At 67.9% G+C, this 22398-nt stretch overlaps 2 protein-coding genes across 4 annotated transcripts in view; one reads left to right on the forward strand and one right to left on the reverse strand.

Moving 5' to 3' along the window:
• Nucleotides 1-49: 49 nt before the first annotated feature.
• Nucleotides 50-14327, reverse strand: NOS3 (nitric oxide synthase 3). Of its 2 annotated transcripts, none has more exons than XM_071560332.1 (26): nucleotides 14196-14327; nucleotides 13043-13174; nucleotides 12538-12686; nucleotides 11278-11440; nucleotides 10449-10540; nucleotides 10235-10376; nucleotides 9834-9973; nucleotides 9225-9399; nucleotides 8199-8300; nucleotides 7628-7822; nucleotides 6668-6741; nucleotides 6439-6583; nucleotides 6188-6292; nucleotides 6018-6085; nucleotides 5802-5918; nucleotides 5030-5204; nucleotides 4759-4888; nucleotides 4092-4170; nucleotides 3637-3824; nucleotides 3128-3306; nucleotides 2415-2625; nucleotides 1987-2074; nucleotides 1605-1726; nucleotides 984-1132; nucleotides 335-529; nucleotides 50-247 (listed from the first exon to the last, which is right to left on the reverse strand). In XM_071560332.1, exons 1-26 carry the CDS (start codon nucleotides 14292-14294, stop codon nucleotides 125-127), a joined length of 3537 nt encoding a protein of 1178 aa, XP_071416433.1. In that variant the 5' UTR covers nucleotides 14295-14327; the 3' UTR covers nucleotides 50-124. The 2 variants fall into 2 exon arrangements, with proteins under 2 accessions (XP_071416433.1, XP_071416432.1); XM_071560331.1 differs by having other exon boundaries at nucleotides 13043-13145; nucleotides 14158-14327.
• A 4396-nt stretch (nucleotides 14328-18723) lies between these two features.
• The window catches only part of KCNH2 (potassium voltage-gated channel subfamily H member 2), a 28862-nt gene continuing 25187 nt past the window's right edge, over nucleotides 18724-22398 (forward strand). For both annotated transcript variants that reach the window (XM_071560329.1, XM_071560330.1), the window contains exons 1-2: nucleotides 18724-18848; nucleotides 19732-19962. In XM_071560329.1, the coding sequence (XP_071416430.1) occupies nucleotides 18773-18848; nucleotides 19732-19962 (307 nt within the window). In that variant the 5' untranslated portion in view covers nucleotides 18724-18772. The remainder of the gene's footprint in view (nucleotides 18849-19731; nucleotides 19963-22398) is intronic.

The following is a 22398-nucleotide window of genomic DNA, read 5'->3' on the forward strand; positions in this document are numbered from 1 at the left end:
TGCCACTGGTGCCACCACGGGAGCCAAAGCGCCGGGCCGGGGGTATCAAAACTAAAATCCTTTACTGGGGGTGGCGGGATGGGGGGCACAGCTGCAGGGCCCCCGTGCTGCCCACTCCCCCCGCTCAGGGCACCGGGCCGGGCGGGCGCCGCTCCTGCTGGGAGAAGGACTGGCTGCGGATGCGCAGGGCCACCTCCTGCGTGCGGAACGTGAGGCCAAAGATGTCCTCGTGGTAGCGATTCTTGTCCTGCGGGTCAGGTGTCAGGGTGGGGATGGGGACCCCTGTGGTGTCCCCCCCAGTGTGCCCCGTGGTGTCCTGTGTTCCAGCCCTTACCCTCAGCTCGCTGATGATGTCCCCCGCCTGCCCCAGCGTCATGTCGCCCTCCTGGGCCAGGATGTGCTGCACGGTCTGCAGCACCTCGGTGGCCATGGTGACGTCCCCACACACGTACATGTGGCCTCCGTGCTGGCACAGCACCTGGTGCACCTCAGCTGCCAGCTGCATCCGCAGCACATCCTGCACGTAGGTCTGGAGACACCGCAGAGCCGATGGCACCTGGCACCACCCAACCTGTCCCCAGGTCCTCACACCCACCCTGACACTGTGTGCTGTCTCTGTCCTTGTCCATGTCCCCCAGGCCCCCTCCCCACATTGCTTTGTGTCCCATCCTGTCCCTGTCCCTTGTTCCCAGTCCCTCGCCGCCATCCCTGACTTTGTGTCCCCCACCAAGCCCTGTCCCCTCCATTTCTGTCTTCACCTTGTCTCTATCCTTTGTTCCCATCACAGCCCCCTCATCAGCTCCATTCCTGTCTCCATTCTGTCCCTGTCCCACCTTGGGGGTCCCAGGCTGGTGGGAGAAGGCTGGGAGCACCTGACCAAGGGTCCTCTTCATTTCTGTCCCCATCCCTGTCCCCATCGCACCCCCTCCCCAGCTCCACCCTCACTCCCTTCTCTCCCCATGCCATCCCCGTCCCTGTCCCACCTTGGGTGTCCCGGGCTGACGGGAGAAGGCCGTGAGCACCTGGCTGAGGGCCCCCTGCTCCCGCGCCTGCTCCATCTCCTCCCGGTAGATGTGGTCCAGGGCGGACGAGCGGCACCCAAACACCAGCACCATGGGGCCCAGGGGCCCACCTGCAGGGACAGTGTCCCTGTGTCCCCACGCTCTGTCCCCGTGTTCCCACACACCGAGTTCCTGTGTCCCCACACCCTGCAGTGCTGCTCCTCCCATATCCCTGCATCCTCACATCACCCCATGCCCATGTCCTCAGTGCCCATCCCCTTCCCCATGTCCCCACATCCCCAACCCCATGGTCAGTGTCACCATGCCCTTTGTTCTGCATCCCAGTGCCACCATGTCCTTGTGTTCTGTGCCCCTGTCGCCATGTTCCCCTGTCCCCACATCCCTCCCATCTCCCCATGTCCCCCCATGCCCTCATCACCCATATCTCCATGCACCCCAACCCCAACACCTCCATCCACCTATGCCCGCCCTTGACCCCAGCCCCCGACATGTCCTTGTGTCCTCCTGTTCCTCCAGGCCCCTGTCGCCAGCCCCTGTCCCTCCCGTCCCCCTGTTCCCATGTCCCCAGTCCCCTGTCCCCACCCTCGGTGTGCAGCAGGTGCAGCCGGTGCTGCCAAAAGCTCCGGAAAGGAGCGACGCCGGTGCCAGGGCCCACCAGGATGCAGGGGGTGTCGGGGGTGGGCGGCAGACGGAACGAGGGGGCCCTGTGGGAGTGGGAGGTGTCACCGGGAGGGGACCGGCCCAGCGGGCGGCGGCGGGACCCGGGGCGGACCCGGGAACGGCCCCCGTCGGTGATGCCGGGAAATGTAGTCTGGGGTGACAGGTGGGAGGGGACGGGGGGGCAGACAGGGGACATGTATGGGGGCAGGTGGGGGGACAGGCAGGGGAGCAGAAAGAGGACAGGGAGGGCAGGCAGTGGGTAGCGGGGCGGGCAGTCAGGAGGACAAGGGGGACTGTCCCTTACCCCCGGATGAAGGCTGGCACTGTGTCCCCCGGCTGCAGCCTCGCCAGCCACGTGGAGCAGACGCCGTAGTGGAGCGGGCCCTGCCCGTCTGTGGGGACCGAGGGGGTCTGAGGGGGCTGCGGCAGCGGCACCCCAAAGGACAACCCTCCAGAGACCTCCCGCGCAGGGGCTGGGGACACTCCCTTCCCCGGGCAGGGCTGGGCGACAGAGGGGCTGAAGATGCTCTGGGGACACTGGGTATGTTCTGGGAACCCTGGAAGGGCCCTGAGGACCTGGAGATGCCTCGGAAGTACCCTGGAAGTGTCCTGGGGGCTGTGGAGGTACTCTGGATTCCTTGGAGGGACCCTGAAGGTGCTCTGGAGGTGCCCTGAGGACCCTGGAGGTGCCCCCACCGCCCCGTGCCCGTCCCTGCCCCTGTCCCCGCTCACTCTCGCTGTGGTAGGTGACAACGGCCACGGTGAGGTGGATCTCGCCCGGGTGGGCGCCGGGCGCGGAGCTGATGGAGTAGTAGCGGGGCTGGAGCAGCGGGAGCTGCGAGAGCAGCAGCGCGGCCGGCAGAGCCACGGACGGGAACTCGGCCAACACCTCCGGCAGCGTCGGGCAGCGGAACCACTTCCACTCCTCGTACAGCCGCGCGTCCTGCGGGCACAGGGCTGGAACGTCGGGGACCCGGCACCCGGCTGGGACCCCCACCCCGCACATGGCACTTGGCTGGGACCCCCACCCCGCACATGGCACCCAGCTGGGGACCCAACCCCCCACACTTGGGACACGGCTGGGACATCGGGGACCCGGCACCTGGCTGGGACCCCCACCCAGCATGTGGCACCCGGCTGGGGACCCAACACCCCACAGCTGGCACCTGGGTGGGACCCCCACCCCGCACATGGCACCTGGCTGGGGACCCAACACCCCACACCTGGGACACGGCTGGGACCCCCACCCCGCACCTAGACAAAGGGACCAGCAGTCAGCCTGGCAGGGTGACATCCCAGTATCCTTGCCGGGCTTGGGATCAGAATTCCACCACGCAGCCCGTGACAGGGACAGTATCCCAGTATCGAGCCAGGGACAGGATCAGCAACCCAGTACCCCAGTCCCCTGCCCTCCAACCCCCGTCCTCGGGGGTGACCCCCTTCACCTGTGCCAGGCGCTGGAGCCGCTCCTGCTCTGCAGGGTCCCGCGCCAGAGAGCCCAAGAGCTGCAGGAACTGGGGGGTCGGAGGAGCCGCCACGTCCAGGTAGAAGGTGAGAGCCTGGGCCAGGGTGCAGGGGGGCAGCCGCGGCTGCAGCACCCAGCGCGGCCCGCGGGGGGACCCGCCTGGGGGGTGAGGGGTAATTGGGGTTCTCAGTTCTATCCTGTCCCCTTCCCGACTTCCCCAGCCCCTTCCTCTTCCTGCTGTCCCTTACCAGCCCATTCTCTTTCTTTTTCCTCCCCAGCCCTGTCCTCAGCTCCTTCCCAGCCCCTTCCCCATCTCCTTCCTCTTCCTCTTTCTCCTCTTCCCCGGCCCCTTCTCGGCCTCCTCCCCAAGCCTCAGCCCCTTCCCGTCTCCCCCTGGTTCGTACCCGCGGGGTGCCCCCTGTCCCCCTCGTCTCGGTCCGTACTGCCGGTCCCACCATCTCCCGCCCCTCCTGTGTCCCCTTCCCGTACCTGCGGGGTCCCCGTCGCGGCTCTCCAGCCCCAGGGGCTGCTCGGGGGGCGGCGGGTCTTCCACGCGCTCCAGGACCCCCCTCACCAGCTCCTCGCGGTTGGCGGGAAACACGCCCAGGTGGTCCCCGGGCAGGTGCCGCAGTCCCTCCTGCTCCTCGCAGCCCACCCGCACCAGCAGCGTCTGCCGGCTGGGGGGCACAGGGGGCTCAGCGAGGCGGGGGAGAAACATGGAGGGCGAAGGTCCCAGGAATGGGGGGCTCTGGGGTTGGGGTGGTTCTGGAGATGGGGAATCTCGGGGTTGGGGCAGTTCCAGGATCGTGGAGTCACAGGGATGGGGATCCGGGGATGGAGGTTTCCCGGAATGGGGGTCCAGGGTTGGGGGAGTCCCAGGGTAGGGGGGGCCCAGGGGTGCGGGCGGGGCCCGAGGAGGGGGTCCCTGTGCGGGGAGGTCTCACCTGGACTCCTCACTTTGCAGGTTCTCCACAGACAGCACTGAGCAGGAGAACACTCGCCGCTTGTGCAGGTGGGACAGTCCTGAGGGGCACCGGGAGGGTCATAGGAAGGTGGGGGACATGGGGGCTGGGGATGCACGGCGGGGCACGGGAGGCTGGGAGGACACAGGGGGCTGGTGGACATACAGGGACTGGTTGGTCATGGGGAGACACAGTGGGCTATGGGGGCAAGGAGGGCATGGAGGGGCTGGGGACGCTTGGAGGGACATGATGGGACACAGGGAGACATGTGGGGCTGGGGGGCACGGAGGACTGAGGAGTCATAGGGGGACTGGAGGGTCACGGGGGGCTGGGAGTCTTGAGGTGACATGGGGGGATTCAGAGGGGCTGTAGGGTCATGAGTGGACATGAAGGCAGCTATGGAGTGACAGGAGGGCTGGGGGTGCCATGGGGTCCTGAGGAGGTCATGGAGGGGCTGGAGGGGTCCCTGGAGGGTGGCTGTGGGGTGATTCCCCAGAGGTGTTGTGTGTGAGGGGGTCCCACAGGGTTCTTGAGGGGTTCTGTGGGGTGCACTGGGACGGCCATGAGGCAGATGCTGGTGGGAGGTGGAGGGTGATGTAGAGGGTTGGGGGGTCCTTGGCCTGTCAGGGTGGTCCCACGGGGTCAGTACCAGCCAGGATCTCGGTGGTCTGGGGCTGTGGCACCAGCCGGTGCCTGTGGCGCTTCCAGCCTTGGGGTGGGGCAAACAGCTCCTCTGCCCCTCCCTCCCCGTCCCCCACGCAGAAGGTCTCACAGGCAGCCTGGGGGCACAGGGGAGGACAGTGGGCACCAGAGGAGTGGGACTGGTGAGGGGGTCTCTGAACCCCCATACCTGGAGGACCAGGTGTGCCCAGGTGCAGAAAGACTCCTTCTGGGCCCCCCCAGCTCCCCGACCCCTGTACCTGGAACACCTGGCGTGCCCAGGTGCGGAACGACTCCTCCTGGGCACACAGCTCGTCACCCTCACCCAGGGGCAGCACCCGCTCCCCGCCCAGCTCCTCCAGCCGCGTGTCCACAGCCCGCGCGAAGGCACAGAAATGGGGGTACGCTCGGGACCCCAACCCAAACACTGCGAACCTGGGGGGAGGGAGGGGGTCAGGGGCCCCCGGGCCACAGTTCAGGGAGCCAGGGACGGGGGTGGGATGCCCAGGGATGTCAGGAGGACCAGACGATGGTGGGGTGCCCAAGGATGGGAGGTACACCCAGAGATGGGGGAACGGGGGATGCTCAGAGCTGGGGGCAAGGGGCACCCAGGAATAGAGGTGGAGACATGCATGGATGGTGGGGGACCCAAGGAGGGGGTGGGATGCTCAGGGATGTGGGTAGGGTGCTCTGTCCCCATCCCTGTGGCTGTGCTGATCCTGTGCCCATCCCAGTGCCCATCCCCATGGCCCCAGTACTGCAGGGCTCCCAGCATGCCTGTGCCCATCCCCATGTCCATTCCCATGCCCATCCCGTGCCCATCCCATGCCCATCCCGTGCCCATCCTGTGCCCATCCTCATGCCCATCCCCATGCCCATCCTGTGCCCATCCCATGCCCATCCCCATGCCCATCCTGTGCCCATCCCGTGCCCATCCCCATGCCCATCCCCAGCCCATCCCCATGCCCATCCCCATGCCCATCCTGTGCCCATCCCGTGCCCATCCTGTGCCCATCCCCGTGCCCTTGGTACCGCAGGGCTCCCAGGGTCCCAGCACTGTCTGTGTTGCTCAGCTGCCGCCGCTTCTTCTTCCAGGAGGCCACAAGCTGGTCAGACTGGGTGACGCTGTTGAACCTCAGCTTGTAGCTCCTGGGGGGTGAGGGGAGTCAGGGGGGTAAAGGGGGCTTGGGGGCTCCTGCCCCAGCCCCAGCCCCAGCAGAGACCCCCCAAGCCCCCTGGGGTGCTCACATGGGTGGCTCAGACTGGGAGGTGCCAGTGTACGGTGACGTCATCTCCATCAGTGCCTTGGAGAAGCTCTGCAGGAGAGTGGAATGTCACCTCCAAGTACAGACCTCATCCCAGTCCCATCCTCACCCCATCGCCATCCCCATCCAATTTCAGCCCCATCCCATCTCAACCTCGGCACATTCCGGAGGGTCCCCATTCCCAAATGTGCTGGTGACAACCAGGACCAGGGTCTCGTGTTCCAAGGCCACCACGTCATACTCATCCATGCACAGCACCTTCACGGAATTCCAGGATTAGGATTCCTGATGGTGAGATCCCCTCACCCAGTGTCTCCCCTCACCCAAGCCCCGTTGGCCTTTGGCCACCAGGAGAGGGTTTGGGTGAGCAGAGACACTGCAATTTCCCCCTTTTCCCCCCAAACCTTGGGATCAAATGCCCGTCGGAAAAGCTGGCACAGATTCCAAGCATAAGTCCGGGATTTGCCGGTCTCAGTGGCATAGAGGATGGTGGCCTTGACCCGCCGTGCCATCACTTGTCCCATGAGCTTGGCCGAGATCTTGACGGCACTGTGGGATCCCCGGGACCACACCAGGATCACCATGGGACCCCAGAATTCCCGTGGGATCCCCAGGATCATGGGATTCACTTACTTGGCCACTTCCTTGAAGGTCTTTCTCCGGGTAATGGTGGTGCCTTTGGACACATAAACCTTCCAGGCATCTGGCTGTGGGCAGGAGAGGGGCGGTTGTGGGGCAGAGGGGCCATGGGGGGGGGGGGTCAGTTGTGGGGTGAAGGGGTTGGAGGGCTGTGGGATCATGAGGCAGAGAGTTTGGGGGGTGGGGGTCGGATGTGGGGAAGAGAGGTTGGGGGTCTGTAGGGCAAAGAGGTTGGAGGGCTGTAACAGAAAGTGGGCTGGGGATCATGAGGGGAACTGGGGGTCATGGGGCTGTGCAGGGGGTGAAGGGGACAGGGTGGGTTTAGGGTGTCATGAGGGGGCTGAGGGAGACCCTCAGCTGGGTGCTGGGGGCATCCCACAGAGTGCTCAGGGGATTACCGGGGTTGTCCCAAGGGGGCATGGGGCAGAGGCCAGTGGTGGGTGAAGGGTAATACAGAGGACTGGGGGTCCCACAGGGATCAGGAGTGCCCAGGAAGTCCCTGGGGGTGTCAGTACTGGCTGACCAAGGGTGTCAGTGGCCTGAGGCTGCAGAACCAGCCTGTGCCCTTGGTGCTTCCAGCCCTGGGAGGAGGGGCCAGAGGGGCTGGGGGGCCGTAGGGCAGGATCTGTGGGGCAGGGGGTCCCACCTGGTAGCGGAAGGTGGGGCAGGGCTGTGGGGAGGGTGTCCCACCTGGTAGTGGAAGGTGGGGCAGGGCTGTGAGGAGGGGGTCACACCTGGTAGCGGAAGGTGGGGCAGGGCTGTGGGGAGGGGGTCCCACCTGGTAGCGGAAGGTGGGGCAGGGCTGTGGGGAGGGGGTCCCACCTGGTAGCGGAAGGTGGGGCAGGGCTGTGGGGAGGGGGTCCCACCTGGTAGCGGAAGGTGGGGCAGGGCTGTGGGGAGGGGGTCCCACCTGGTAGCGGAAGGTGGGGCAGGGCTGTGGGGAGGGGGTCCCACCTGGTAGCGGAAGGTGGGCTGCAGCTGGTAGTTGACCATCTCCTGGTGGAAGACCGGTGTGAGGCTGCCCGAGAGGGGGGGCACGATCCAGGCCCAGTCCGCAGGACACCCCCCCCGTGCCCGCCCCTCCGCCGCCAGGTGCTTCATGAACGACTCAGTGGCTGCGTGGTGGTCCACGATGGTCACCTGGGCCACCTGCAGGGACAGGGGGGCAACGGGCACCTGTGCTGACTGCAGGGGCAGGGGCTGAGGGCACCGAAAGGGGACAATGTGCCCCGTGGCAGTGCAGTGGAGGGGAGCCCTGGGGGTGTCAGGGTTCCTGTGACATGGTGATGGGGGTCCCAGTGCTGTGGGAGTCCCCCTGGCATGACAGTGTGAGGGTCCCAGAGTTGTGGGGGTCTCAGCATCACGGCAGTGGGAGGGGAGGGGGGGTCCTCATGAAATGGTGTGGAGTGTCTCAGAGGTGTGGGGGTCCCTCTGGTGTGGCAGTGGGACAGTCCTGAGGGCAGTGGGGGGGGTCCTGGCAGTGGGGGCTCTCCTGACTCTCGGGGGGTCCTGGCAGGGGTCCCACCTGGAAGCTGTGTAGCACAGCCACGTTCACCTCCACGGCTGCCCGGTCCTTCCAGAGGGACGAGCTGGTCCCTGTGTCCAGCCCCATGCGCTGGGCCACCTCCTGTGGGGGGCAGTTGGGGGGGGTTAGCAGGAGGAATGGACATGGGGCTCAGCCGAGGGAATCAGCCAGGGGGTCCCAGCAGTCCTGGAATGGTCCCAGGGGGCTCTGGTGGAGGTCCTGGTTAGGTATCCTGGAGGGTCCGGGGATGGTTCTGGGGGATCCCGAGAGGTCCCCAATGGGTTCCCAGGGGAGTCCTTGGAGAGTCCCAGGGAGTCCCAGGAAGGGTCCTGGTCAGGTGCTGGGGGGAGCCAGGGCCAGTCCCAGTGGGGTCTTGCAGAATGCCAGGGAATCCTGGTTGGGTACGGGGCAATGCCAGGGAGGGTCCTGGGGAGGTCTCTATGGGGTCCCGTGGGTGCCAGGGGTCCCGGGAGTGCCAGGGGTCCCGAGGGTGCCAGGGGTCCCGAGGGTGCCAGGGGTCCCAGGGGTGCCGGGGGTCCCGAGGGTGCCAGGGGTGCCGGTGGTCCCGAGGGTGCCAGGGATCCCAGGAGTGCCAGGGGTCCCGGGGGTGCCGGGGGTCCCAGGAGTGCCAGGGGTCCCGGGGGTCCCGGGGGTGCCAAGGGTCCCGAGGGTGCCAGGGGTCCCGGGGGTGCCGGGGGTCCCGAGGGTGCCAGGGGTCCCGGGGGTGCCAGGGGTCCCGGGGGTGCCAGGGATCCTGGGAGTGCCAGGGGTCCCGGGGGTGCCGGGGGTCCCAGGAGTGCCAGGGGTCCCGGGGGTGCCAGGGGTCCCGGGGGTGCCGGGGGTCCCGAGGGTGCCAGGGGTCCCGGGGGTCCCGAGGGTGCCAGGGATCCCAGGAGTGCCAGGGGTCCCGGGGGTGCCGGGGGTCCCAGGAGTGCCAGGGGTCCCGGGGGTCCCGGGGGTGCCAAGGGTCCCGAGGGTGCCAGGGGTCCCGGGGGTGCCAGGGGTCCCGAGGGTGCCGGGTCTCACGGGCAGCACGTTGTAGCGGTGGCGGTCGCAGAGGTTGCGGGAGCCGATCTCGGTGCCCATGTACCACCCGTTGAACGGGGCCGCGGGGAACTCGAGCCCCCCGATCTCCAGCAGCAGGTTGGCCACGGCTGGCAGTGCGTGCCAGCGCAGCCCCAGCTCCGAGAACCACTCCAGCCTGGGGGGGCACGGGAGGGCTGTGTCCGGACTCCCACAGACCCACAGCCACCCCAACCTCCATCCCAGTATTCCAGTATCCAGCCACGGAGGGGCCCAGCAGACCAGCATTCCAGCCAGGGAGAGGATCAGCATCCTGGTATCCCATCCCAGCCCGGGAGGAGGTCAGCAACCAGAATCCCAGTAATCCCGCCCACGGAGGATGCATGGACCAGTATACCAGTGACAGTATATCCAGTATCCAAGTATTCCAGCCTGAGAGGGGACCAGCAAACCAGTATCCCAATCAGGGGTGAGATCACACCACGTCCCCAGCGGGGGTCCCAACTTCCATCCCCCATCCATTCCCTCTCATCTCCTCTACATTCCCTCCCTGGGAGTGACCGCGTGGGACCCCAGCCCTGGGGTGTCCCAGGGGGTCGCAGCCCCACTCACGTGGGGTGCTGGAGCGGCACCTCGAGGACCAGCTCTGGGGGGAGCAGGAAGAGCTCAGGGGGCTCCTCGGGGCCCTGCAGCAGCAGCGGCAGCACGTCGAAGCGGCCCCCGCCGGGGGTCCAGCCGTGCTGGATGCAGAGCTGAGGGGGGAACAGCACCGGGAGGGGTCGGGGCGTGCAGAGGCTGGGTGGAGATGGAGGGGGAGATGAGGGAGAACGGAAGTGGGATGAGGAGATGCGGAGTGGGGAAAGGACGGAGTGAAGATAAAGGGATGCGGGGGTGGAGGAAACATGGAGGGGGGAACAGAGAGGGGAAGGAGGGGAGATGGAGGGGGGATGGAGAGGTGATAGAGGGGACATGGAGAGGGGATGAGGCGAGTCTGGGGTCGCAGAGTCCCCCACCTCGGTGATGTCCACGTTAGCGGGGTCGCCCCGCACGGAGCCGTCGGGCTGCCGGTACCCGGCGTAGCGAATCAGTTGTGAGTTCCAGATACGGAAATCGCCCCGTCCCGGTGCCCGCGGTGGGAAGATGGTGATGGCGGACCTGGGGGGGTCGGAGCGGCCGTCATAGACCCCCTCCAGCCTCGGGGAGTCAGAGGACTGGGAGTGCACTCACCGGATGTTGCCGCGGTTGGTGGCGAACTGGATGTGTGAGCAGAGCAGGCTGAACATCTCCCCCACCCCCCTGCAGTCCCGGGCATCGAACACCTGTGCGGAGGACACGGTGGGCTAAGGGGGACCCCACAGGTGTGGGGCAGGGGTTCCCATGGGGAAGCTGGAGGGCAGGGAGTCCTGTGGTACAGGGGTCGCCATGGGATGAGGGTCTCCATGGGGGCGGGAGTTCCCTGTGGGACCAATGTCCCCATGGGACAGGGCTTCCCGTGGACTGCGGGTCCCCATGGATCAGGGGTCCTTGTGGCTGGGGGTCCCCATGGCACAGGCGCAGGGCAGGGGTCCCTGTGGGATGGGGATCCCTGAGGGACAGGGGTCCCTGTGAGACAGAGGTCACCGTTGTGCAGGGTCACCATGGTATGAGGGTCCCTGTAGGGTGGGGGTCACTACAGAATGTTGGTCCCTGTGGGTCCCCATGAGATGGGGTGGGGTCCTGTGGATTGGGTTCCACATGGCATGGGAGTTCCCATAGGCCCATCTCATTGGGCAGGGCTCCCTCCCAGTAGGACAGGGGTCCCCATGGCTGGGGTTTCCATGGGATGAGGTCCCTGTGGGTCTGAGTTCCTGCGAGGTGTGTTGGGCTCTGCATGGTTTACAATCCCTGACGAGGGTCCCAATGGGGCAGTGGACCCTCTGTGTTGGTTTCCCCTGGATTTGAAGTCTCTGTGCATTGGAGTCCCCATGAGTTTGGTGGATTGATGTCCCCATGAGTTTGTGGTCTCCGTGGTCCCCACAGGTTGTGTTGAGTGGCAGTGCCATGGGTGGAGTGGCACCTGGAGCTTGTTCCACTGGATGCGGCCGACACAACGTGCCGCGTTGCGCCAGGCCTGTTTGGCACCGAACGCCAGCTCGGGCTCCCGCAGCCGGTACGAGCCCGAGGCCTCGATCTCCGCAGCCACCTCCCGCAGCCGCTGCGTGTGCGCCGGGGAGTTCTCCCTGCAGGGGAGACCCTCAGCACCCCCAGAGACAGAGGAACCCCCCTCAGCACCTCCAGAGACAGGGACTCCCCCCTCAGCACCCCCAGAGGCACAGGAACCCCCCTCAGCACCCCCAGAGACAGGGACTCCCCCCTCAGCACCCCCAGAGGCACAGGAACCCCCCTTAACACCTCCAGAGACAGAGACCCCCCTCTCCTCAGTGCCCTCAGAGACACAGGAACCCCCCTTAACACCTCCAGAGACAGAGGCCACCCCGCTCAGCACCTCCAGAGACAGGGACTCCCCTCTCAGCACCTTCAGAGACACAAGAACCCCCCTCAGCACCTCCAGAGACAGGGACCCCCCTCCCCTCAGTGCCCCCAGAGAAAGGGACTCCCCTCTCAGCACCCCTGAACACTGGTACCCTGGGAGCTTGGAGGGACCTGGCAGGAACAGGGATGTGGGGTGCTTTGAGGCAGGGGTGGGGATATGGGGGTGTCCCAGGGCAGGGGGGGGATATGGGGGTGCTTTGGGGCAGGGGTGCGGATATGGGGGTGTCCCAGGGCAGGGGGGGGATATGGGGGTGCTTTGGGGCAGGGGTGCGGATATGGGGGTGTCCCAGGGCAGGGGTGGGGATATGGGGGTGCTTTGGGGCAGGGGTGGGGATATGGGGCACCCAAGGGCATGTCTTTAGCTATGGGGGTACCCTGGGGTGCAGAAGGTGGTGTGAATTACTCTGGGCAGAGATGAACTGCAGGTACTTTGGGACAGGGGTGGTTTTTTGGGGTGTCCTAGTAAAGGGATAGGGATATGGGGGTACTTTGGGGCAGAGGTGGGGGTTTGGGGTACTTCGGGGCAGGGATAGGGCTACGGGGTGCCCTGGGGATGTGGGGTGCCCCGGGGTAGGGCAGGTCTAGGCAGTGGGGTGCCCTAGGTTGGAGATGGAGCCATGGGGTGCCCCGGGCAGGGCTGGGGCTGGGCTGTGGGTGCCCCGGGGCCGTGGGGTGATCTGGGGCAGGACAGGTCCAGGCAATGGGGTGCTCTGGGGCCACGGGGTGCCCTGTGCCCTCTGTGGGGGTGCGCCGTGCCCGCAGTTGGGATCCCTTCACCGCTCACCGCCGCAGGGACAGATAGTACTGGGTGATGAAGTCCCGGGCCAGCTCCAGCAGCTCCTCGGGGGGTCGCGTCCCCTCGGGGGTCGGGGCGGGCAGCGGCCGCGGCAGCACCAGGGACCCCAGGCAGCGCTGACCCGAGCAGGACAGCTCCTGGGGGGAGGGTTTGTCTCAGGGGGGCTGCCCGGATCCTCGGGACAGAACCCCCATGCCAGCACCTCCGCCCACACCCCTCCGCCTGTGTCTGTCACCCCGGCACTCCCCAAACCCGCACCCCCGGGACAGATCTCCGTCCCGGAACCCCCGTGCACACCCCCCCGCCGGCCCTGCACCCCCCAAATCTGTACCCCCCAACCGTGCCACCTCACTTTGCCCCTCCAGTCTGTCCCCCCTCCCTGCTCCCCCACCCCTGCGCCCCCTTCCATCTTGGCACTCCCCCAGCCCCACATCCCAGCCCCATCGCCCCCCTTCCCGTGCATCGCAGCCCCCCTGCGCCCCCGCTCCCGCACCTGCCCCGCGCTGGCGCAGAGCGTGTCGTAGCTGATGCTTCCCGTCTCCCAGTTCTTCAGGCGGGCGAAGCGGGAGGGCTCTGCCGGGTGTGGAGGCGTCGGGCTAGGGGCAACATGGGAGACCCCTGAGCCCTGCCCGGGCACGGGGGAGGCCCAGCCGGGGTCCAAGGGGACCAGAGGGCTCTGGCGGTTCTAACACCGGGACCTCCCTGGGGTGTGGGGACCTGTCCGAGGGGGTCGCGACCCTCGGGGGCACGGGGGTGGATAGCCAGTGGAAGGGGGTTATGGGGAGTTCCCCCACCCCTGGTGCCGCTGGAGGGGTCCTGAGCCTCCAGGTGAGTTCCGTCGGGGTGGGGGGTAGGGGTTGGGGGGTCAGGGGCTGGGGAGTGTCAGCAGATGGGGGTGCTGAACTGAGGGGGCAGCGGTTGGGGAGTCAGGTTGGCGAGACTGAGCTGGGGGGGATCAGGGGGTGGGGGGAGAGGGGATGGGGGAACAGGAGATGGGGCTGAGCTGGAGGGGTCAGGAGTTGAGGAGGTCAGAGGATGGGGAGGGCGCGGGGCGTTCCTGGCCCTCCTGAGAGTGTGAACAATGGCCATGAGTCAGAGCGGGCTCCGGGCCACCGAGGGGGGGGGACACACACCCTGTCCTGTTCCCATCCAAGTCCTCTCTGGGCTGGGGGGTCCCCACACCTCCTGGGGGTCCCCACGCCTCTATCCGCACTCAACCTCATGCACTCCCCCCCGTATGTCCCCATCCGTCCCCCCAAATCCCACTCTCCCCAGTGCACCCCACTGGGTTCCACGGGCTGCCGGGGCCACGCCGTGGGACAGGGGACACTGTCGTGATGCCACGGGCAGTGTGCGCAGAGCTCTGCTGCCGGTGGGCACCGCGTCCTGCCCCGTGACCCAAGTGTGCCGCCCCACCGGGGTCCAGTCCGCGGTGGGGACACCTCAACAGCGGCGACACGTCTCCTGTGGGCTCCGGCCACGTGGGGACATCCCCGTGAGCCAGGAGCGAGGGCCGCGGGGGCCGCGGCAGAGTCGGTGTCGGTGCCGCGGGACCCCGTCTGTCCATCCCACCCCATCCCACCCTGTCCGTCCCACCTGGGCACCCACCCGGGGGGCTCGGTGACAGCAGCGGTGGCAGCGGTGACAGGAGGGTCCTCGGGCGTGGGGCCGCGGGGTCGCGAGCAGAGGCCGAGGCCAGGGCAGGCGCGGGAGGCCCCGGGCAGGACCCCCGGCAGGTTCCCCATCGCGGCCCCTCTGAGCCGGGAGCGGCCGCTTCCCGCTTCCTCCGGCCCGGGGAAGTGGTGACGGGGCCGCGACGCCCCCGCCCCGCGCACAATGGGCACCGCCACCGTCACCGCCACTGCCACCTCCCTCACCTCCACTGCCACCGCCACAGCCGTTGCCACCGCCACTGTCACCACTGTTATCATCAACGTCACCTCCACTGCCGCGACCGCAGCCACTGCCATCGGCGTGGGATACACCGGGATCCCGCCGGGGGGACCCAATCTAACCCCTGGCACCCGGGCATGTGGCAAGGGGGCAGCAGCCATGGCACCCAATTTGGGAGACACAGCACCCATGAGAGGGACATGGCACTGAGCGGGGCATGGGGGACATGCATTGCGGTGCAGGGGACACTGCACTGGGGCGATATGGCACCGAGTGGGATATGTGACACTTGGGGACACGCATGGCACGTGGGAGGGACACAGCACTGAGAGGGACGTGGCACTGGGGCAGATGTGGGGGACACACACTGCGCTCGCGGGGACATGGCACTGGGGAGGATAGATGGCACTTGGGGACACACATGACAGTGGGGATCATGGCACCTTAGGGACACAGTGATGATGCCCAGAGGAAGGGACATGGCACTGGAGGGGACACGCACAGCACTCGGGAGCCGCGGTGGTGGCAGGGACCCCCATTCTGCACGTGCGACATTGTGACCTCCCCTTTACGCGGACGTTTGGGTGCCCCGCGGGGGTCCCGTGGCCCCCCCAGCCCCCGCCACGGGGCGGATGTCCGGCGGGACCCCCCCATTTCCCGCCGTTTCCACCCAGTTCCGGCCATTGACGTGCCGGGCGCTGCCGGGGACCCCCGGATAAGCATCCCGGGGGGGGTTCTGCGCGGGGTGGGCACCTTCGGACCGTCACGGGGGGGACCCCGTGGGGAGCAGCGCGGGTGGGCGGCGGCACCGCAGACGTCGGCGGGGGAGCCCCGTGGTGACCCTGGAGTGGGGCGGGGGTCCCGGCGGGGGCGGGGACCCCGGGGCAGCGCTGCTGAGGGATGCGGGGGGTGCGAGGTCACCCGGGGCCCGGCGGGGAGGGGTCCCGCCGGAGGTTCGCGGGGGGGCTCAGCCCGCGGCTCCCGCAGCGACGGGAAACCGCGCCCGGTGCCGGCACAGCGGCGGTTCCTTCCTGCGGGGCGGGGGAGACCGGGGGGCGTGGGGGGCGCAGAAACACGGGGAGAGCGGCCCGGGGGGGGCACGGAGGGGGCGGCCCCGGCCCCGCGCGGGGAGTGGGGTTCGCTCACCCCGCTGGAAGGGTCTCGGGTTCCTTCCCCCGCCCCGGGCAGGCCGGTCCGTCACGGCAGAGCCATCCACGCCATGGGCTGCCCTACCCAGGGGCGGAGACTCGGCCATGGGGCAGGCGAGGGGCCGGTGGGGTTGAGGGCTTGTCCTCCCTCACAGTCCCCCCTCTGCCCACAGACCCCCCTGCTGCCCCACAGACTCCTCTCTTCCCCACAGCCCCCCTCTGCCCCACAGACCCCCCTCTGCCCCACAGCCCCCCTCCGTCCCACAGACATCCCTTCTGCCCCACAGCCCCTCATCCCTTACAGAACCCCCCTCTGCCCCACAGACCCCTCTCTGCCCCGCAGAACCCTGACCCTCAGACTCCTCTCCCTCACAAACCCCCCTCTGCCCTACGGTCCCCCCTTCTGCCCCACACATCCTCCCTTCTGCCCCACAGCTCCCCCTCTCCCCCACAGCTCCTCCTCTCCCCCACAGAACCCCCTCTGCCTCACAGAACCCCATCTGCCCCACAGACCCCCCCTCTGCCCCACAGCCCCCTCCCTCACAGACCTCCTCTCCTCCACAGCCCCTCCTCTGCCCCACAGACCCCTCTCACTCACAGCCCCCCCGTTCCCCACAGCCTCCTCCCGCCCGGCTCAGCCGAGCTCCCGTTGGTCCGCTCGGTCCATTCCGGGCCCGGTCGGTCCATTTGGGTCCGATCCGGTCAGGTCAGTGTGTTCAGATCCAGTCGGGGCCGTTCGGGTGCATTCAAAACAGGTCGGGGCCGGTCGATCCTGTCGGTCTGGTCGGGTCTGGTCGGGTCCGGTTGTTCCAGTCAGCCCAGTCAGTCCAGCTGGTTCGGTTGGTCCATTCGGGTCCAGTTGGTCCGGTCGGCTCCGGTTGGTCCCGGAGGTCGCGGCACAGCGGCAGAGCCGGGCTGGTGCAGCCACATTCAGCACCTGGGACAGAGCCCGGGAGCCGTGGGACTGGGAGGGGATGGAACTGGGACTGGGAGGGGACTGGGAGGAGATGGAACTGGGACTGAGACTGGACTCGGATGAAACGGCAATAGGACTGGACCGGGAGCGAACTGAGACTAGAACTGGGATTGAGATTAGAACTGAACTGGCATGGGGGCTTGGGCCTGGACTGGACTCAGACTAGGACTGAGATCACGACTGGAATGGCACTGGGACTGGAGCGAGACTGGACTGGGACCAGCACCATGACTGGGTTTGGGACTGGGCTGAACTGTGACAGCACTGGGACCCTGAGTGGGCTGGGACTGGAATTGACCTTTGATTGCAGCTGGGACCAGGATTGGACAACATATGGTCTTGTACTGGAATGGAATTTGGTTGGACTGGGAAGGGACAGGATTGGTCTGGGAGTGGACTAGGACTAGAACTGGAATTGAAACTGCGACTGGGATTTGGACTGAACTGAAACTGGGACTAGAGCGGGGTTGGGACTGGGACCAGACCTGAACTGGATAGAGAGTAGATGGGGACTGGGATTGGGACTGGACAGAACTAGGAGTGGGACCAGGACTAGGTTGGACTGGGATTAGAATTAGGATTGGATTGAGACTGGGATTAGACCAGGACTGGGACTGGGACAAGGGGTGGTACTGAGACTGGGAAGAGGACTGGGCTGGGCTGAGAAGGCAGGATTTGGCCTGGGAGGCTCCTGGCAGGACCTGGCTGGGGCTGTGTCTGAGGCTCTGCCGCTGCCCCACTGACCCCACGTCCCTGTGTCCCCACATTCCTGCGTCCTGGTGTCCCCATGTCCTGGTGTCCCAGTATCCCCACACCCCAGTGTCCCAGTGTTCTAGTGGCCCAGTGTCCCTGTAATCCTGGTGTCCCGGTGTCTTGGTGTCCCCATGTCCAGGTGTCCCGGTGTCCTCGTGTCCTGGTGGCCTCATATCCTGGTGTCCCCATGTCCTGGTGACCTGGTGTCCCCGTGTGGCCATGTTCCAGTGTCCCCATGTCCTGGTGTCCCAGTATCCCCACATCCCAGTGTCCCAGTGTTCTGGTGTCCCACTGTCCCTGTATCCTGATGTCCCGGTGTCTTGGTGTCCCCATGTCCAGATGTCCCGGTGTCCTCATGTCCCGGTGTTCCCATGTCCTGGTGACCCAGTGCCCCCGTGTCGCCACGTTCTTGTGTCCCCATGTCCCCGTGCCCCATGTCCTGATGTCCCACCTGTCCAGGTGTGTGGCCTCTCTCCAGAGGGGGTGGCCGCGCGGAGGTGTCGCCGGAGGTCGGGGTGTCTCCGGGGCTCGGGGTGTCCCCAGTGGTGTCGGGGTGTCCCCAGTGGTGTCGGGGTGTCTCCGGGGCTCGGGGTGTCCCCGCCTGTCGGGGGGATGAGGGGGCGTGGCCGGGGGCGTGGTCTGGGTGGGGGGCGTGGCCGCGGCCCCGCCGTGCGCCCCCGGGGCGGGGGGTCCCCGGGCCCCCCCCGGCCATTGGCTGCGGCCGCGCTGGCCCCGCCCCCGGGCCCGGCTGTCAACACGCAGCGCCCGCCGCGCCCCCGGGGCCGGGCCGGGCCGGGCCGAACCGAGCCGAGCCGAACCCGCCCGAGCGCAGCTGAACCGCACCGGGTCGAGCCGAGCCCAGGCCAACCCAGCCCAGCCCAAGCCCAGCCCAGCCCAACTCAGCCCAGCCCGCCCGAGCCGAGCCCAGTCCAGCCGAACCCGCCCGAGCGCAGCTGAACCGCACCGGGTCCAGCCGAGCCCAGGCCAACCCAGCCCAGACGAACCGCGCCGAAGCCGGCCGAGCCCGCCCGATCTCAGCCGAACCGGGCCGAGCTGGGCCAGGCCGGGCGGACCCCGCCGAGCCGAACCGGGCCGAACCCGGCCAAGCCGAGCCGAGTCGGGCCGAGCCGAGCCGTTCCGAACGGGGCCGGGCCGGGCCGGGCCGAGCCGCTCCGAGCGCGCGGGGCGGGGGCTCGGTCCCCCCCGGCCGCTCCGTGACTAAATAAGGCCGATGGCGCGGCGCGCACCGGGCGGGTAGCGGGGGGGGCTCGGCCCCGCCGCCCCCCGCGGCCCCCGCGGCCCCGGCCCCCCAGCTCCGCTCCGGCCGGGCGGGGCCGGGCCCGGCCGGGCCCCCCGCGCCCCCCGCGCCGCCGCGTCCTTGGCTCAAGGGCAGCGGGACCCCCCGCGGCGCGGCCCCCTCGCCCCGCCCGGCGCTGCCCATGGGCCCGGCGCGATGCCGGTGCGGCGGGGGCACGTCGCCCCCCAGAACACCTTCCTGGACACCATCATCCGCAAGTTCGAGGGGCAGAGTGAGTGGGGACCGGGGCGAGCCGGGGGTCGGCGGGGGAGACCCGGGAGGGGCGTGGCCGGGGGGACCCGCGGGGGGACGGGCGGTGCGGGAGCGACCGGGGAGTGTTGGGGGACACTGAAGGGACGGGCGGTGGGGAGGACCGGGGGGACGGTGGCCTCAGGTGGGTTTGAAGTGATGGGAACAAGCCCAACTGGGGGGGGCCTGCGTGGCCCAGGCCCCAGCAGACCGTGGCTCTGGGGTGCCAGAACTGGGGGTCCCCCAGTCCCTGAGGGGTGATGGAGACCCCAATACCAGCTCAGAGGCTGCTGCGGGACTGGGGGTCCGACCTGGCCCACAACCCCCCCCCCCCCCTCACTGCCCAGCAGCTGGTGCGGGGAGACCTGGGGGACTGGGCAGACTGGGGGTTCTGCGGGTCCCCAGCACCTCTCGGGGTCAGGCTCTGAGCATCCCCCCTGTGGACAGGGCAGTGACGTGGGGACAGGGCAGTGACGTGGGGACGATGCTGCCCCAGGTCAGGCTGGGGGTGTTACTGTGCTGGGGGACAGGGTGTGGTTGGGTGGTCTGGCCTAGCTGAGCCCCTCCCTGCAGGGTGATGGTCCCGGGGACCCCATGGTGGTGGAGTCCCTGGGGAGTCCCTGCAGTCGTGGGGTCCCAGGTCCCTGTGGAAGTCCTTGCAGCTCTGGGGTCCCCATGGTGATGATGCCACCAGCCTGGGGGGTCCCTGGGGAGAGAGGGGGCTACTCACAGGGTGTTTGATCCTGGGGAGCCCAGAGCCACAGATGGACGGACGGACGGACGGACGGACGGGGAGGCCCCTCCCCATGGGCCTCTAGACTGGGGGGGCTCCGACCTGACGTGCCCTGTGTCCCCTCTCCCCCCAGGCCGCAAGTTCATCATCGGGAATGCGCGAGTGGAGAACTGTGCCGTGATCTACTGCAACGAGGGGTTCTGCCGGCTCTGCGGGTACTCGCGGGCCGAGGTGATGCAGCAGCCCAGCACCTGCGACTTCCTGCACGGGCCCCGCACGCAGCGCCGCGCGGCCGCCCAGATCGCACAGGCCCTGCTGGGCGCCGAGGAGCGCAAGGTGGAGATCTGCTTCTACCGCAAGGACGGTACGGACCCCCCTGGGGACAGGGGACAGCTGGGGACAGGTGTGGCACGGGGTCTGTTCTGGGTATGGGAGCGCAAGGTGGAGATCTGTTTGTGCTGCAAGGATGGTACGGACGCCCCCGGCAGACAGGGGACAGCCATGGTGCAGCAGGTGCAGGAGCACAAGGTGCACACCCACTCCTACCACAAGGACTGCACAGACTCCCCCAGGGTGGGGCTGTGCTGGGGATGGTGGGACAGCGGGCATGGGGACAAACCTGAGCTGTGCCGTTCGACACCTGCCATGCCCTGAGTGGCACAAGGTGTTGGTGCAGGTGGGAACCTGGCACTGGTGGCTCCCGAGGGACTCCAGCATCCCCACAGTGCTCCCCAGTGCCACGATGGCTCCCAGCAGGGTGGGAGCCTGGCACTAGTGGCTCCAGGGGACACTGGCAGCTCTGAAGGGGCACTGGCACATCGGGGCTGTGCAGCCCCCCCCAGTGCCACAAAGGCTCCCAGGCAGGCAGTCGTGCCATGGCCACCGGCTGGGGTCCTGTGCAGCCATGTGCTGTGGGGCTGGGGTTGTGGGGTGGGAGCAGTGTGCAGTGATCCCCTGCACAGCAGTGACAGGCTGTGTGGGGACACTGTGTCACCTGGAGCAGGGACAAGGGCACAGGTGTGGGGGCGGCTGAGCTGCTGTTGGGGGTCACAGTTCCACCATCTCTGTGTGGTGTGTGTGGGGTGACGTCCTTGGGTCCCTGTGCCAGAGGGTGGGTGCTGTGACCCACAGAGTCCAGGCCAGGAATGGCACTCCACGTTAGCAGTGCTGGCACTGCCCCCACCGTGGCCTCGTGCCAGTGCCAGGTGTCCCGGCTGTCACCGCAGCTGTCCCAGCCCTGGGCACGTGGCCCTGGTTCTGGTGCTGGAGTAAACAAAGCTTGTGCCAGCTGCCAGCGTGGCTGTGGCACCACAGGAGCCACTGTGGCTCTGGGAGCCCCAGGGGGACTGGGCTGGAGCTGGGACCACTGCTCTTGGCCTTGAGATCCCCTCCTTGCCAGCATGGCACTGCCTGGCACACCCAGCACACCCCAGTGCCCTTTGGACTGTGCGGTGCCAAGGGCTGTGGGGCACAGGTGGCATGTGGGTGCTCGCCCACACTCTGTGCTGAGCCATTGTTAGGGTGACACTAATCACCCTGGCAGTGCCACTGGCCATGCCAGGTGTGGACTCATGCTCCTGCCTGTGGCTTACTTTGGAATCTCCAGGGGACCCCAACACCCCCAGCTGTGCCCCCTGAGTCATGTGGGGTCCCACTCCCTGCCAATCCCTGGATGCTGCCATTGGGCCCATGAGGAGGTGTGATGGGGATCCTGGGAATGCTCCATGACCCCCACCATCACTTCCCTCCGTAGGGACTGGCTGTCCTGTGGGACAGGGGGAGGGACCCCCTGGCAGGGTGTGACCCCAGGATCTGGGGTATTCAGCACCCACAGACAGACCTTGTGGCTGGGGACTGTTGCAGTGGGTCTTGGCCCTGGGGGCTGTGGTGATGCCACCATGGGTGTCCCCTCTCTGTGGCACAGTGTTGGTGCCACCTGCCACTGGAGGGCTGGCTGGAGGGAGCCCCATGGGGTCCCATTGCTGCCCTTCACTGCACCAGCCGCCCCCAGACACCATGAGGCAAGGATCCTATTGCTGATGGCTCCAGCCTTGTGGCTGGGCTGTGGCATTGCCAGCCCTCCTGGTGCTCCCAGTGCCACTGCACAGGTGCCCTTGGGTCATGCTGTGGTGTGACCTCCACAGCTCTGCCCCACATCACCCCATCCCGAGCCCCCAGTGTGTCCTGTTCCCCGTGCCATGGCGGAGCCCTGGGGGAGCCCTGGGGGAGCCCTGGGGGAGCCGTGATGGAGCTGTGATGGAGCTGTGATGGAGCCGTGGTGGAGCCCTGGGGGAGCCCTGGTGGAGCCGTGGGGGAGCCGTGGGGGAGCCCTGGGGGAGCCGTGGGGGAGCCCTGGGGGAGCCGTGGGGGAGCCGTGGGGGAGCCCTGGGGGAGCCCTGGGGGAGCCGTGATGGAGCCGTGGTGGAGCCGTGGGGGAGCCGTGATGGAGCCGTGGGGGAGCCGTGGGGGAGCCGTGGTGGAGCCGTGGGGGAGCCGTGGGGGAGCCGTGATGGAGCCGTGATGGAGCCGTGATGGAGCCGTGGGGGAGCCGTGGGGGAGCCCTGGGGGAGCCGTGGCAGGGCCGTGGGGGAGCCCTGGGGGAGCCGTGGCAGGGCCGTGGGGGAGCCGTGGTGGACCTGTGGCAAAGCCGCCGTGAAGCCGCCGTGGAGCTGCCGGCACTGCCGCAGCCATTTGTCTTCCCGACGTGTTGTTTATGGCGCCGGGGACGCTGGGAGGTCACAGCGCCCGCGGGGGACCCGTGGCCCCTATGGGGTCACCCGTGGGGCAGCCTTGGGCTCCC

The sequence above is a fragment of the Pithys albifrons genome, chromosome 7 (genome assembly GCF_047495875.1).
Source record: "Pithys albifrons albifrons isolate INPA30051 chromosome 7, PitAlb_v1, whole genome shotgun sequence".
Taxonomy (NCBI): Eukaryota; Metazoa; Chordata; class Aves; order Passeriformes; family Thamnophilidae; genus Pithys; species Pithys albifrons.